Source organism: Aedes albopictus, chromosome 2 (genome assembly GCF_035046485.1).
Source record: "Aedes albopictus strain Foshan chromosome 2, AalbF5, whole genome shotgun sequence".
Taxonomy (NCBI): Eukaryota; Metazoa; Arthropoda; class Insecta; order Diptera; family Culicidae; genus Aedes; species Aedes albopictus.
In genome coordinates this window covers 188,026,579-188,041,582 of record NC_085137.1, presented here as the reverse complement: position 1 = coordinate 188,041,582, position 15,004 = coordinate 188,026,579, and the positions used below count along the sequence as shown (strand labels likewise).

General features: G+C 44.0%; 1 protein-coding gene across 4 annotated transcripts in view; it reads right to left on the bottom strand.

The window, feature by feature from the left end:
- Positions 1 to 347: 347 nt before the first annotated feature.
- LOC109419092 (uncharacterized) overlaps positions 348 to 15,004 on the bottom strand; it is a 48,201-nt gene continuing 33,544 nt past the window's right edge. For all 4 annotated transcript variants that reach the window (XM_029873529.2, XM_029873530.2, XM_029873528.2 and 1 more), the window contains exons 3-8: positions 13,387 to 13,584; positions 13,213 to 13,308; positions 10,080 to 10,178; positions 9,891 to 10,022; positions 9,540 to 9,834; positions 348 to 904 (exon numbers count right to left, since the gene is read on the bottom strand). In XM_029873529.2, coding sequence (XP_029729389.2) covers positions 699 to 904; positions 9,540 to 9,834; positions 9,891 to 10,022; positions 10,080 to 10,178; positions 13,213 to 13,308; positions 13,387 to 13,584 — 1,026 coding nt within the window. In that variant the 3' untranslated portion in view covers positions 348 to 698. The remainder of the gene's footprint in view (positions 905 to 9,539; positions 9,835 to 9,890; positions 10,023 to 10,079; positions 10,179 to 13,212; positions 13,309 to 13,386; positions 13,585 to 15,004) is intronic.

Genomic DNA, 15,004 nt, shown 5'->3' with positions numbered 1-15,004 from the left:
TCTCCGTGTTTCAGGTTCTAGTTTCATATAACTGGATATCCAAAACCGATTTTCTTCATTCTGTTCACCATTATTACTGTCTGCATTTACAATTTACCGTACGAAATCTTCTTGTTTGCTAAATTAATATAATTCATATCCTTTATTGTTGTCTCTGGTTTGTTTGCCCATGTACTACTCAATAGCGGGCAGTCCTTTTTCAAGTTTTCGAGAAAGCTTTTCTAGTGCATGCAACTTACCTCGCATACAGAAGTCAGTATCACTTCCCGAAACTCATCCGTCTTGCCAAACATAAGTAACTAGTAGATCAAAGAACATAACTGGAAAAAAACTTCTTAAACCTAATCCATTGATGTTACTTGTTTTCTGATCTGTTGAGTTTACCGGTATAACCTTCCCGAAAGGTACTGACGATTATAATGGAGTCCCCGTTCGGTAGAGAAGAGAAAAGGTCCAATAAATATGGTCACGTACACGCTATGTAATCCTATGAACGTTTCTTGGTATCGTTTGCACCTCGGTAGTGATGGGAGAATTAGTAGTGATGGTAGACCCTCTTGAACCCGCTCTACGCCTAGAACTGTTTTGGTTTTCTGCCTTCGTCTGTGCTTCGGGGCTGCCTCTCGTGATGGCGAGCCCGCGACTATGGGATTTGACGGGCGGTGTATAGGACAAAAAAAGAACAGTACCTCTAATTATCACGCGCTGGAGTAGTCAAGCGATCGGTGCGACGGTCCCGGAATGGCGGCAGCGCCGTCGTCGTCATCGTCCAGGACGAACGTGGGACTTTGCCGAGAGGTTGAGGCAATTGGTTGGTAGTGGTAACCCTGACGGTTGCGGTGATTCGATTTCTGCATATTACCTAAGGTAGGACGCTGATTATACGATTGGTCGGGACGTTTCACTGAAATGTAAAAGTAGACGAAATATTCGTAAAATTTAGTTAAATAGGTACATATTCATATGGAGTTATCATATAAAAGTTTTTTATTCAAAATTTCTCACAGATTGACCGGGATCACCCTGTAGGGCGCCGTCCACAAATTACGTAACGCTCTATGGGGAGGGGGGGGAGTACGGCCGAGCGTTACGGCCCATACAAAAATTTTGGAGTTTTCATACAAAAAAGCGTTACGGAGGGGGGAGGGGGGGTCGAAAAATGACAATTTTAGCGTTACGTAATAAATGGATGCTGCCTAGTTGGTGACCACGCCTACTTACAAAATTGGCAGTGAGGGGTAGCGGATTCAAAGGGGACCCAACAGAAATGACTACTAAATCCATAAACCATGTGATCGACAGTGGAGAGGCAGAGGAAAAGATGTTGAACCCGTTCACGCGAGGAGGACTTGCGAGATCGCCTATACGTGGGGCTGGTGTACCCACCAGCAAGCAGGCGGCAGGAGGTTCAACAAGAGGAGCACGAGGCGGTGCAGCACCGGCCGAGAAAGTGCAGATGACTAACGCGGGCGCTGAACCGAAACAGGTGCGGTCTACCAAAGACGTTGGTAGTTGCTGAACAGCTGAACGACCTGAGCGCTCGTGTAGACTACCATCAACAAGAACCTGAAACGGGGCCTGCTGAAGCTCCGCAAATCGCTGGCTCTGACCAAGAAGAAGTGTGGTCTCCTGGTCGTGTTTCTGGGGGTCTGCATAAAGACAAAAAGTTCGGCCCAAGCCGAAAGGCTGAGTTCCGTCGACGAGGAGCGGCCAGTGAGGGGTAAACGCCCGCGCTGTGCGAGTAACCCTAAACCGGGCGTGAAACGAGCAAGGGGTAAATATCCGAAACGGCGAAACCCCTTGATGAGGGCGCTAAAAGTAGCGGAGGCCAACCGGTCCAAGGGGAGGAGAACCCTTGGATTACGATTGGTAAAAAGAGGAAAGAGAAGGTTTTGAGTAAAACCAAAGCGAAGCCTGGTCGTAAACGCACGAGGGGCGATGCACTTAAAACAGAGTGAGATAGCTACGCAGACGTGGTGCAGGCTCTGCGAGGCGAAAATCGTCTCTCGGAGTTAGGCGCGGATGTCAAAAGCATCCGGCGCCCTACAACAGGTGAGATTATGCTGGTACTTAAGAAGGATGCGCTCAATAAGGTCTCTTCTTACATGGTACTAGCACAGGAAGTGCTGAGCGAGAAGGTAGAGGTAAGGGCTATGACGCCGGAGGCGACTCTCCAGTGTGAGAACCTGGATGAGATCACCAACGCGGAAGAGCTCTCTGCCGTCCTCAAGCAACAGTGACTGGTAGATGCGCCAAGTGCATCGATCCACATCCGGAGGGGCCCAGCAGGCACGCAGATCGCTACGATCAAGCTTCCAATTGGGCAGGCGAAAAAAACGGCTGCGAAGGGCATGACCAAAATCGGCTGGTCAGAGTGTCCGCTCTGCATCTACGAGCCACCGGAAGTGTACTTTAGGTGCTTTGAGCGAGGACACAAGTCATGGGCATGCACCGACAGGAGCAGAAGGTGCGGAGTAGTAGGCCACTTCGCAAGGGAGTGCAAATGGGCACAAAAGTGTCTGGTTTGCACGGCAAAGAAAGGCCACGTGACGGGTGGGCTTAAGTGCCCAAGCATGAGTAGAGGACAGAACCGCCGAAAATGATGCAGGTTACACAGTTGAACTTAAAACACTGCGAAGCCGCGCAGTAGTTGTTGTGGCAATCTTCCTCGCACGCTATGTCTGAGCCAGCAGATTATAAAAATTGAATGTACATCGGGTTTCTTTCCACCAAACATCAGTATTCAAGCTATATTTTCATTTGCAGAAGGTTTCAAAATATTCTATCGGTGAAAATTTTTCCATACATTTTGTATGGAAGCGAAATTAGCCGAAAATGAGAATTTCATGTAAATTTGTATGAAAAACAGCTAAAAAGATGCAAAAATCAAAATTTTCCCGATGAAATATTTTAAAACCTTCTGCAAATGAAAATATAGCTTGAATACTGATGTTTGGTGGAAAGAAACCCGATGTACATTCAATTTTTATAATCTGCTGGTTCAGACACAGCGTGCCTCGGAGTCGAGTACAGACATCGCACTACTTTCGGACCCATATGGCGGAAGCGGGCATGCTTCGTTAATCTCTGTAAGACAGCCAACACAACCTCCTCTGGAGATGCCTACAGGGCAGGCATGTGTATAAGAAGGGTACATCTGCACCACCGGAACGCTATTCCGAGATGCCTCTAGAGGAAAAGTTGTTCCCGCACCACGAGGTTAGACCATGAATGGTCATGACCACTTCGGTCCGAGCAAGGTTCCCCCAGTGACAAATGACGAGCTAACCACAATTGCGAAACCATTTAAGTTGAACAAGGCCCCGGGCCCGGATGGCATTCCGAAGGTGGCTATCAAAGTGGCAATCGAGGCTAGCCCTAACATGGTCAGACTGGCTATGCAGAGGTGCCTGGATAGAGGCGAGTTTCCGGATAGGTGAAAAAGGCAAAAATTGGTTCTATAGCCCAAGCACCGGAAGCCACCAGACGACCCGTCGGCATATAGAACAATATGCCTATTAGACAAGGCCGGGAAACTCCTAAAGCGGATCATTCTGTCGAGGTTTTTGGTCTAGACTAGACCGACAGGACTACAGAAAGAAGAGAGGCATCCGCTACTGCGCGATCGTCACGCTAGACGTTAGAAACACCTTCAATAGTGTTAGCTGGGCCGCCACAGAGAGCGCCATTTTTCGCTTAGGAGTCCCGGCTAGCCTAAGGCGAATTCTGGAAAGCTACTTCCAGAACAGAGTGCTGATTTATTACCCTAAGGAGGGCGAAAAACAGTACAATATCACCGCGGGGGTACCACAAGGAACAATTTTGGGCCCGGTACTGTGGAAAGCGGCATACAACGGCGTATTGAGGCCAGCACTACCACCGGGAGTAAAGTTGGTTGACTTTGTTGACTACATTACCCTTGTGGTATACGGTGAGTCGGTTGAAGAGGTTGAGCTGACGGCAGCGCATGCGATCGACATGCTTGAGGGATGGATGAGGTCGAGACAACTGACACTCGCACACCACAAGACGGAGGTGGCGGTGGTGGACAACCACAAGTCTGCACAACAGGCAGTGGTCACCACGGGCGGGTGCTCGATTTAGCATCTTGGAGTCATGGTCGACGTCAAGTTGAACTTCAGTAGGGTAAATCGGAGTAGTTTGGCCACCCTAAGCAAAAGTTGTCTTAACATGCAGAAAACAACGATAAGTCACCCGGTCATCGTATGGTCATAATGATTCTGATAATACTACGCAAGATACATGAAAATATCAAAGTCAAATTTTGTTTATAGCATACACAGTTTAAAATTTTCATTTTCAATGAGTGAAATTCAACGTGTATTTTGAAGATTCTCAACTGAGGGATCAAAATAAAATTCATTGTGGTGAATGAATGTTTTCACCAATTCATTCATTTTTCAGTCACTGACAATTTTCACTGAGAAATAGAACTGGACCGTAACTCCCGATTATACTTCCAATAACCTCAAAACTTGTGTATAGTAGTTAATTAGAATATTAATTATGTTCTCTATTTGTCCAATAAGTCGGATTGTGCGTCAGTTAATAGAAATTGGACATTTTACGACGTGCGAAAAAATATTCGTGACAGAGAATTGAATGAAAAAAGAGAGGCCACGGCGTGTGTATGGGAAAGGTTTATAACAAAAAAATAGGCATCGTCAAATTTTTCGCTATTCAAAAATAGAGGCTTTCAGCTTTCATTTGCACGGTCCCTCAAAAAAATCCACCGAGGGATCTCGAACAACTTTTTCAGAATACTGTTTTTCCCCATACAAAATGAACGGTTCCAAATTAATCCCTATTTCTACTTAACAAACATTCCCAATTTTTGTATGAAAAAGTTCCCCCGATGGAATATTTCGATGTTGGGCTTGAATGAAAGCTAGAAGCATCAATTTTCACGTAACGTAAAAATTAGCGATGCTTATTTTTTTGTAATAAATTTCTTCTACCAGACACACCGTGAGGCATTCAGCTGACAATGAATGTGGCCAAACACGAATGAAAAAATGAGAATGTCAATCTTCACTTTCAATCTTCCATTTTTTTACTCTCTGATAGCATAGCATAGCATAGCATGAATACTTGCACAAATTTTGGATGGAGTTGCAAAGTTGAATATATCCATTGACATTGCTGATGTCGCTACTATCTACAATGTCATAGATTCACTCAGCTCCACACACCTGGCCAAGTCCTTGCAAACATTTATAAATCCCTTCATCAACTTAGAAAGAGCCCAGAACTGAAACATCTTCCAATAGATGAAAGGATGTTGAAAATAGCGAATTTTCAACTTATATGCAGTTATATAGCAAATATATACTGAAGTAGAATTATTTATAAATAAATAATATTAGAAAGATCTCACCAATTGTTGTGTGGTTATTGTGATTCAATGCCGATCATCAAATTGTCTTGATTAATGTTCTTCTCTGCGAAGAACAACACAATACTGAGCAAAGAACAACACAATACTCATCAAAGTCAAATTGTGTTTACATGCCAAAAATAGGTTTTTGAAAAAAGTATGATATTTGCATCGATTTCAAACCGTCGGTCGGGGTAATTTGAGCACCCAATTTTCAATGAAGATTTTTTTTCGCCTAATGCAACACAAACATAATATGCACCAATAGACATTGAATTGTAGTGTATTAACTTGATGTATACAGAAAAAATAATAATTGTAAAGCTATCTAATGCATTTGTCTTATGTTGTGTTTTCATTCAGCCTTCTTCGGGGTAATTTGGCCAACGTTTATCAATTTTATTTTTCTAATTTACTGTGGGCTTAAACTAATTCGTTCTAACGTTTCAATTGCTTCCATATCAGGCCATTAGTAGAGCTGTAAGGTCAGTTTGTTAAAAATATTAATTTTTAGGTGATTTTCATGAGGTGCTCAAATTGCCCCATTGGCCAAATTACCCCGACTACCCCTAGTCATGTCGAGTATGCCTGTAAGAGGGCGAGCGTGGCGGTTACGGCATGAGCGCTTGCACGCTGACGTCATCACTGTCTCCTTCTCTTTCTTTCCTTCGGCGTCGGTCCATAAAGCCGTCCTTGCCCTCAAAAAAAATTTGAGGGCAATGTTTACAAATCGTATGAGAATTCGATGAGGTTATGTTTTCGATGCAAGCCTCTATTATCGAGGATGATGTCAAACAGTTCGGCAGTTGTCTCGAGTAAACGAAAGCTGCTTGCGTCAGTAGCAGTGTCTATGTCCATACTACGGTATGGCGCCGCTGTATGGTCGAATGCGCTCGAAGTGAATCGGAATGTAGAGCGACTAGAAAGTACGCACAGGTTATTGTTCGTTTAGCACTAAATTGATTTCCGAAAAAACTTCATTGACTTCCGCTGCCGTTCCTATGCGTTAAACATAACGTCGGAAGTAGTGCGCTGTACAGTAAATCTGGTTTGCTATACAGCGCACTACTTCCGACGTAATGTTTAACGCATAGGAAAGGCAGCGGAAGTCAATGAAGTTTTTTCGGAAATCAATTTGGTGCTAAACGCACAATAATGTGCCTTAGAGTGGCCAGTGTATACCGTACCGTCTCGATAGACGCGGTATGCGTGCTAGCGGGCATGATGCCCATAGCACTAGTGCTGACCGAGGATGTTGAGTGCTACGAGGAAAGAGGAACAAGAGGTGCGCAACGAATCGTCAGAATTTCATCCATGATAAAATTGCAGAGAGACTGGGACTCTTCGGTCAAGGGTAGCTGGACATGTGCTCATACCTAGTGTGTTCCGATGGACGTGGGTTCCATGGCGAAGTGAACTTTCACCTGACACAATTCCTGTCGAGCCTGGGTGATTTAGATAGTACTTGCACAGGTTCAGGCATGCAGATTCGCCGTCCTGCCCGGAGTGTGCAAATCAGGCGGAGACGGCACATCATGTGTTCTTCGAATGCCCACGCTTTGCGAGGCATAGGTCGAGCATGTGGGAGGTATGCGGTGGGATACTACTCCCGACAACATAGTTAAACGGATGTGTACGGGGGTGGACAAGTGGGACGCTATATTAGCCACGGTATCCACAATCGTGCTTCATCTCCAGAGGAAACGGCGGGCCGACCAACATTTAGTCGGGTTAACCCCCTAAAGGACAGCTATACGTGATAGCTGACGATTAATAAAGAGAGTGCGTAAGTACGGTCCCTCCCTTCACGAAGTCATCCCTAACGGGCGTATCGCGGAGGCAAGGTAAGGTAGTGGCAGAATGAGGTTTTTCAGAGTTGTTGCCAACCAACAGATTTCCTCATTCTATAAAAAAAGGCCCCCGTAGGAGGGAATACGTGAACGTGCATCACCCTGGAATCCCGGTTAGCCTAAGCCGGACACTGGAGAGCTGTACCTCCAGAATAGGGTACTAATTTATGACACCGAGGAAGGCGCAATTGTGCTAGGAGGGGACGAAGAGTGCTTCGAGTGGCGCGACATATGAGGCACGAGACGGATCGCCAGAGCATCGTCTATGTTGAAGTGGCAGAGTCAATAGGATTCCTCCAGCAAGGATAGATGATTTTTGGTTATAGGGTATTGGTTCCCTTCTTAAGCATGTGGCTCCCATTTTCATTCTACGAAAAACAAAGGATTGAAGCGATGTTTATTTTGTTTCTTATTTTTGTATTTTTTGTTAGAGTTGAGCACCCATGAAAACAAAAAGAACGGAATCAATCAGTGCCGTAATCGCTTGTTTTCGAATAGGATGAATATGGGAGCGTGAGATTAATGAGTGTTGAAAAGTGTTCGTGTAGTTGCCAAATAATGTGTTCGCTGTCTGGCCGTTATTGAAATCTAATTTTCTGAGTTTCTCAGCCGCCAAAATTCGTAACGTGACTTGATAAACGTCTTTCCAAACTATTGCTACCGATAACAATCCGAAGATATCGATTCAACCGTCATTGAAGTTATAAAATCTTGCTTAAATTACCCGTGGTTCCGCCGTTCAGCGCCCTAAATTGATAGTGCTTCATTGTCTTTGCCGCTCACCATGAACTGCAAAAAGTGCTCCGAAAACATTGACAAAGGTGCAATGTATACTGTATGTAAAGGCAAATGTGCTAGCCGATTCCACGCAGCGTGTGTCGGTGTTGATAAAGATCAGTGGAACGCACTAGCGAACAACGTTATTTGGCTGTGCGATTGTTGCATGGACGACTTTTGCAAATATCGAGATCGCCAAGAACCGAGTGCACATGATAGCACCGCTAATGCTGTTAGATCTGTGGACGAGGAGATCGCAGAACTGAAAAACAAAGTGAACACGATACTGGAGACTTTAGCGACTATCACCGGACCTACGATACCATCGTTCGAAAGGAGGGAACATTGTCATTCTACTCCCGTGACGTCGCCTTGTCTTCGCGGAGAAACGAATGCTGATGTGTGCGAATCAGATGATCGGCCGTCGCAGCTGCACTCGCTTGGAAGCAATACATTTGATCTGTTTTGACCAATATTGATCCATTAGTGACCGAACACGAAATCAGTTCATTAGTATCTCGTTGTTTAGGCATAAACTCTACGGATAGCTTTGATGTAATTAGGGTAATTGTTCCCATCGTTGTGGTAGTACCTATTGTTGCGGTAATGGCAATTGAGCACTTTTTCGACTGAAATGTTACCAAAAGGTATTTTTAATAGATGTATGGTGCTTAAATTATGAGATTGCACCATTTGTTTGCTTAAGATTTGCCCAAAAACCTATTTTAAAAAAATATTTTCCTAAATGTGTTTGCTGCTGTGTTCCTATTGTTGCGGTAGTGTTCCTAATGTTGCGGTATCCCATATGATTTCAATGGGATACCGCAACAATAGGAACAAAATACCGCAACATTAGGAACACATACCGCAACATTAGGAACACAATGTTCTTTCAGATAAAAACGAATAAAATGCTCATAACAACATCAAAGTGGCAATATTTCGTTATTTCCCGTAGATTAAGGATGGATTTTATTATTTTCAATTCAATCCATGTAAAAAGTTTGCTTGGGGCGATATAATTGTGGTTTAAACATGAACCCAGTGCTTAACTCCTCCATGATCGGATCAATTACCCTAGGTTGGTTTCCAAACGAAGAGATTGCTCAAAACTTGATTATATATCTTTTAAGCTAGTTTTAGATGAAAATTGCAGAGCGTTAGCAATGAACGCAAATTCCGTGAATTCGTGAATCGGCATAATGAGACTTGGAAGCCTTAACTTATTGTGAATCTTGTGTTCTTGTTTTGAGAAGTTTTTGAATTTTAATGTTGAATGTTTATTTGAAAGTGTATTGGTTGATGTTGTAGTTGAATATTTTTGTTGTTATCGTCTATATGTAATGTTCTATAGGTTGATGTCCTTATGATGTAATATGTTATGAATCTAGTTTTAAGTTTTCATTGAGCCCAATAAGGGTAGATGGAGAAATAAATAAATACAAATACAAATACAAATACAAATGATGGAACACATACCCTACCTACTATTGTAAACTGTACAGTACACTCACCTGGTATATAAGGTTTCTGATTACACGTTGGTGTTACGCTATCACCCGTTTCAGTTGTTTTGTTGTTATTATAGTTCCGATGATTCGATAGCTCGGTCGCGTTAATGTTGTTGTTATCAGTAGTAGCGGTAGTGTTGTTTGCGATATTCGTTAACTCGTTACTACAGATGGGACTCAGTTCGCGCTCCTCCAAGCACATGTCACTGTAGTCGTCGATCACGTGCCGGTACTGGGAGGGGCATTTCGTTAGGGCCGCCAGGATCACGGCTTCGATGGAGCAAACGTAACCAATTATCTGCAACAGTGAGGTTGTTATGCGATTCGGTGTAAGTTTCTCTGAAGAACACTTACCGCTGATATGAACAATGTGTCCTTTGTGTGCTTTGGCACCCACATAAATTCCTCAGCAAAAAACACCATGTGTATTAGCAATGATGAACCAACGAGAAATAATAAACCGATTGTCAGGTACAACCATGCATTCTTGAAAGAAGGATGACGATTAGTTTTGATAACGCGAGTGAGAAAGGAATCACTTACCAATTTTCCCCAGTTGAAGGGAAACATTAACGCTATATGTGATATATCCAAAAATAGCATTAAACACGTTACTAACAGCGAGAACAGGGCGCAAAACACCTGAAATTTAAAATATTATATAGATAAGATTATAAAGTGCTCTTGTACCGACTTTTCGAACCCTCTAAGCAGAATATCCTCTACGAATTGGTGTAATCAGTTTTGTACCTTTTTATTTCGTCCCATCTTCCTCAGTGTCAGTGTCAGTGAGTGAATAACTGACACTGAGGTACAAGAGGTAGTCGAAATACGCATATCTGTCAAAGGATAAGCAAAATAGGGCGGAGTTAAAAGGTACAAAACTGATTACACTCATTCGTAGATTATAAAGTGCGTTTGTATAGTTCTTGAACTGTGCGCATAATCGTTATGGAAATAAAAGCCTTCTTAAGGCAAAGGATCTGCCTAGTACATGATTTAAAAAATAAATCCTTCATTTGCAATATTCCGTCCATATGCTAAAATTGATATCTAAGAGCATGGCCATGCACAGAAATGTGCAATAACAGAGCCTCTTGACGGATGGGCATGAAGTGATTGAAAGGTGGAAACAGTATTTCGATGAGCACCTGACTGGCATGGAGAACGTAGATACAGAAGGCCACGGAAATGGATAAAATATGACAGCTGGGGACGGAAACGATCCAACTTCCACGCACGCTGGAATTCTATTTTGGAATTCCTGGAAATATAACAGTAAGTATTTCCCAGAAAAAAAAACACAGCTAGAATTCCTAGAGGAAAGTCAAGAAGAGTTCCTGGAGGAATCTCTGGATAGAAATTCCTAGAATAATTCCGGGAGATATCATCGTATGAATATCTGGAGAAATACCAGAAGTAATTGCTGGAAAAATCTGCACAAGAGTTTCTGGAGAAACCTCACCAGAAACTTCTGGAAGAATCCTAAGAGGAGTTCCTCGAAGAAATGCCAGGAGGAATCCCTAACGGATACCTAGAGAAATCTCTATAATAACGGGTAAAGCTATTCTGGAGAATCCATGGAGGAGCCCTTGATGGAATCGCTTCGAGGAATTTCTGTAGGAATCTCAGGAAGATTGCACGGGAGCATTCCAGCAAGAATGCCAGGAGAAATCCCTTGAAGAATTCATGGAGGTATCTGGAGAATTTCTGGAGGATTTCTAGGAAGCAGCCTGCAGAAGGTAACAAAACTAGCTGAATAACAGTTTGCTTAAAAGTGATTTGTTCAACTCTTGTACAGCAAAATGTTTGTTGGGTTGTGGAGAAATTCCATGAAGCCTTTGGAAGAATTCTTGGATGGATCCCTGTAGAAATCTCTAGAAGAATCACAAAAATAATTTCAGGAATAATGTCAGCAGGAAGGCCAAGAGAATCCTCTAGAAAAGTTCCTAAAGTTTCCACAGTTATAATTTCTGGAGGCGTCTTTAGTAAAAATTGCTGAAAGAACAACAGAAGGAATTTCTTGAAATTGTAGCTGGAATTTCTGGAGGAAGGCCCAGAGAAGCTCCTGGAGGTATCCCAAGAGGGATTTCTGCATGAATCCCTGGATAAAACCTCTGAAGGAATCCTTAGTGGAATCGCCTGAGGAACTTCTGGAGACCCAGGAAGATTGCCTTCAATAATTCCAGCAAGAATTCCTGAAAGAATCTCTGAAGAAATCCTTAGAGGAATCCCTGGAAGAATTCCTCAAGGTATCACAATAAGAATTTTTGGAGAAATCCCAGGAGAAATTTCTGAGAGAATCACAGCTAGAATTGCTTGAAAATTCCCAGCAGTAATTCCTGGACGAAGGCCAAGAAGAGTTCCTGAAGGAATTCTATGATGAGTTTCTGGAAGAATACCTGGATAAAATCTCTGAAGTAACCTCTGGACGAATCATCCGTGCTGCTTCTGGAAGAATTCCAGGAGAAAAAAATACCTTGGAAGAATCGTTAGAATCTTTACAGAATCTCTAGAAGAATCGCCAAAAGAAAAAGAGGTACCACAGCTAGAATTCTGGAAGAACCACAGGAGGAATTGCTTGAGGAACCCCAGCTGGCATTTCTAGGAGAAGGCCATGAGGAGCTCACGAAATGTCTGGTGCAATCCTAAGACCTTTAAGGGATCCTTAACCCTAAAAGGGATACCTTCATGGCCTCAGTTTCGTCACCTCGTTGAGTGTGTTCCATCAAAGACGAGCTCTGAAAGGCGCCTGGGGTCCAATGGACCCCAGGTATCCCTTTTAGGGTTGAAGGAGTACCTAGTTACCTAGCCGGCTTCATCAACGGCCGGTCAACAACGTACCGTAAATTGGGGTGTAGTTGATCAGTGGGGTGAACCTGATCACTCAACTACCCGAGAATATCGACTTTCAAGAAAGCAACAATTCTATTTCAACTATTCGCAATCCAGAGACGTAACATTTAAATGGAATGGTAACATTCTTGGAAGTCGATATCCGTGGGTAATTGAGTGATCAGGTTTACCCCACTGATCAACTACTCTCCAGTTTACGTTACCAGAGTTTCATCATATGGCAAATCCTCTACAAATTCCGTGAATACCTGGTCCCAACGCATCACCTTTTCATCGACTTCAAGGCGACAAGCAACAAATCATTATTGAAAACGGCTTTCCGGGGGAGCTGACCAGACTGATCAAAGCGAAGATGGATGATGCATACAACTGCGTATCCAGCTCATTCGGATCTTGCCAGGGACTGCGACAAGATGACGGACTCTCATGTCTACTCTTCAGCATCGCTCTGAAATGTATACTGCGAGTAGCCGAGCTCAACATCCAACGAACGATTTTCATGAAATCCGGTCAATTCGTGTGCTTTGCGGATGGTATGGTCATTGTCAGCAGAACGTTTTAAATGGTTGGCAGGAAAGTGTAACAGTCGTTTTTATGAATTCAGATTATGGCAGATACAGTGCTTTATAGACTACTAAGCTAAGAAAAAGGAACTGCCCTAGTGGGGACGTTATGCCAAGGAGAACTAAAAGCATGACCATAATTAATAACTGCTCGTATTTGCCGCTTCGTTATTGCACAAGCAACTACACGTGTAAAAAAATGATAGATCCTCCTCAAGCACGTCTAATGAAACTCTTCGCCAATCTCAAGTACTCACCATTAACCTCAACCGCCCGATCAGTGGCAGTAAAAATAGTCCCACTTGTACGGTACCGGCCGAACATTCACAAGCAAGACAGGCTGCCGATGATATCTAAAAACAAAAGAGCAAAAATTAGTTAAGTGAGTGAGCTATGTACTTGTATCAAGCATCATTGTCAAATCAGCTTACCACCAGCAATATCCTCACGATGCCCGTAGGGCTGGTAATATGTGAGGCGTCGCAGTGCAGCGCAACGCCCCACGGTAGCGGTGTATTCCCTATCCTTTGACGATAATGAACATGCGAGTCCCAGGATGTGCAGGTGCCCAACGGTGATTCGAGCGAGATAGAAAGCTCACCTGCTCTGCTGCCAGCTATCTCGAAATCCTGTGGGCGATGGAAAGAAGTTTAAGATGCGATTACATAGATGACTATAGTGGACTGGGTTTCTAGATAAATGTTATATTCTGATTTTAGCTCTTTTAGAGCTCATTTAGAGAAATGATGTGGAAGCAAAGTTCTTAGTTCCAAGATGGAGTCACGTTTATTGTTTCGAGTGGAATGGAATTGAGGGCACCCTGCTGAACAGATGGAAAAGTCCCCCATGTGATTTACATACGGATTTACACTATTGCTTCCAATAAATTAATGAAGGGCTATGGCGTAGTGAATCTCTTTTCCCTTGCAACTCGTGAGGCTGAAATATGCGCAAAAATCAGCGGTACTGGAGAGATTAATCACTTGACAAGAAGTGGGTTAGGTAGATCTCCTTTAAGCAGAGCTGACAACAGAAAGAGGAAGCTGTACACGTAGTGGCAGTGTAGGAAACCCCATTTCCTCCCCGGCTAGCTTGTCGAAAGAGGTCATGGATGGAGCATGGTTGATGAGGATTGAGGGTCATTAATAAAAATATAGATGGGCCATCTGTTATGGAGGTGGCTGCTCAGTAACTTGACTCCATCACTGACTTGAGCGTCCTCGAAGACTAATATCAGTAAGAAATTCAGGTACGCCCCGATGAGACTTCGTAAGTCAACGATGGCAGCCGGGCAGCCGGGCATGACCATAATAAACACATGGCAACTGTGGCAGCAGAAGAACCCGTGAAGTTGAAGATATCGAAGTCTACCCAGATGAAGGCCTTCGCATTCACAATCGCAAGCAATTGCAGAAGTGTGTGAGGCAGCCGTCAGATGAGGAGCTACCAGACGGCACTCGCAACAGGGATTACAGTCCCGGGGCCTAACGAAAAACTACAATTGTGAGTCAGCCGCGTAGTCGCCGGCTATGAAAAGGACTGCCACTGGAGATACTGGAAGGAGCGTGGTTGTTGAGTGCCATCAACCAAAAAAAGAGATGAACTGCCCGCAATCGAGGTGGCTGAACAGCAGCTTGGCAAGATCATCGACCTTGCGTCCACGAAGTCCAACATTTTTAAGGACCTGAAAACGGCCCTGTTTCGACGATGGACGATGCCAAGCAGGATCACGTGACACTCGTGAAGACTGCAGCAGCGGCGGAACCGGTGAATATAAAGGATACGAAGTCTTCCCAGACGAAGGCCTTCGCTTTCGCAGGTAGCCCAAAAGATGTGGTGGATGCGACTGCTCATGATAAGTACTCGCAGAAGCGGGTGAGGCAGCCGTCAGGTGAAGAGCTGTCTGGCGGTGCCCGCAAAGACCAAAAGGATACTAATCACGGAGGTCGGCAGTAATGCCAGCAAGTTGAACCCCAGCCAGGCGTCCCGAAAAGCTGGGAAGGATGTGCCTAAAAAGGCTGGCCCGTCCCGGATGCAATGGAACAGGGG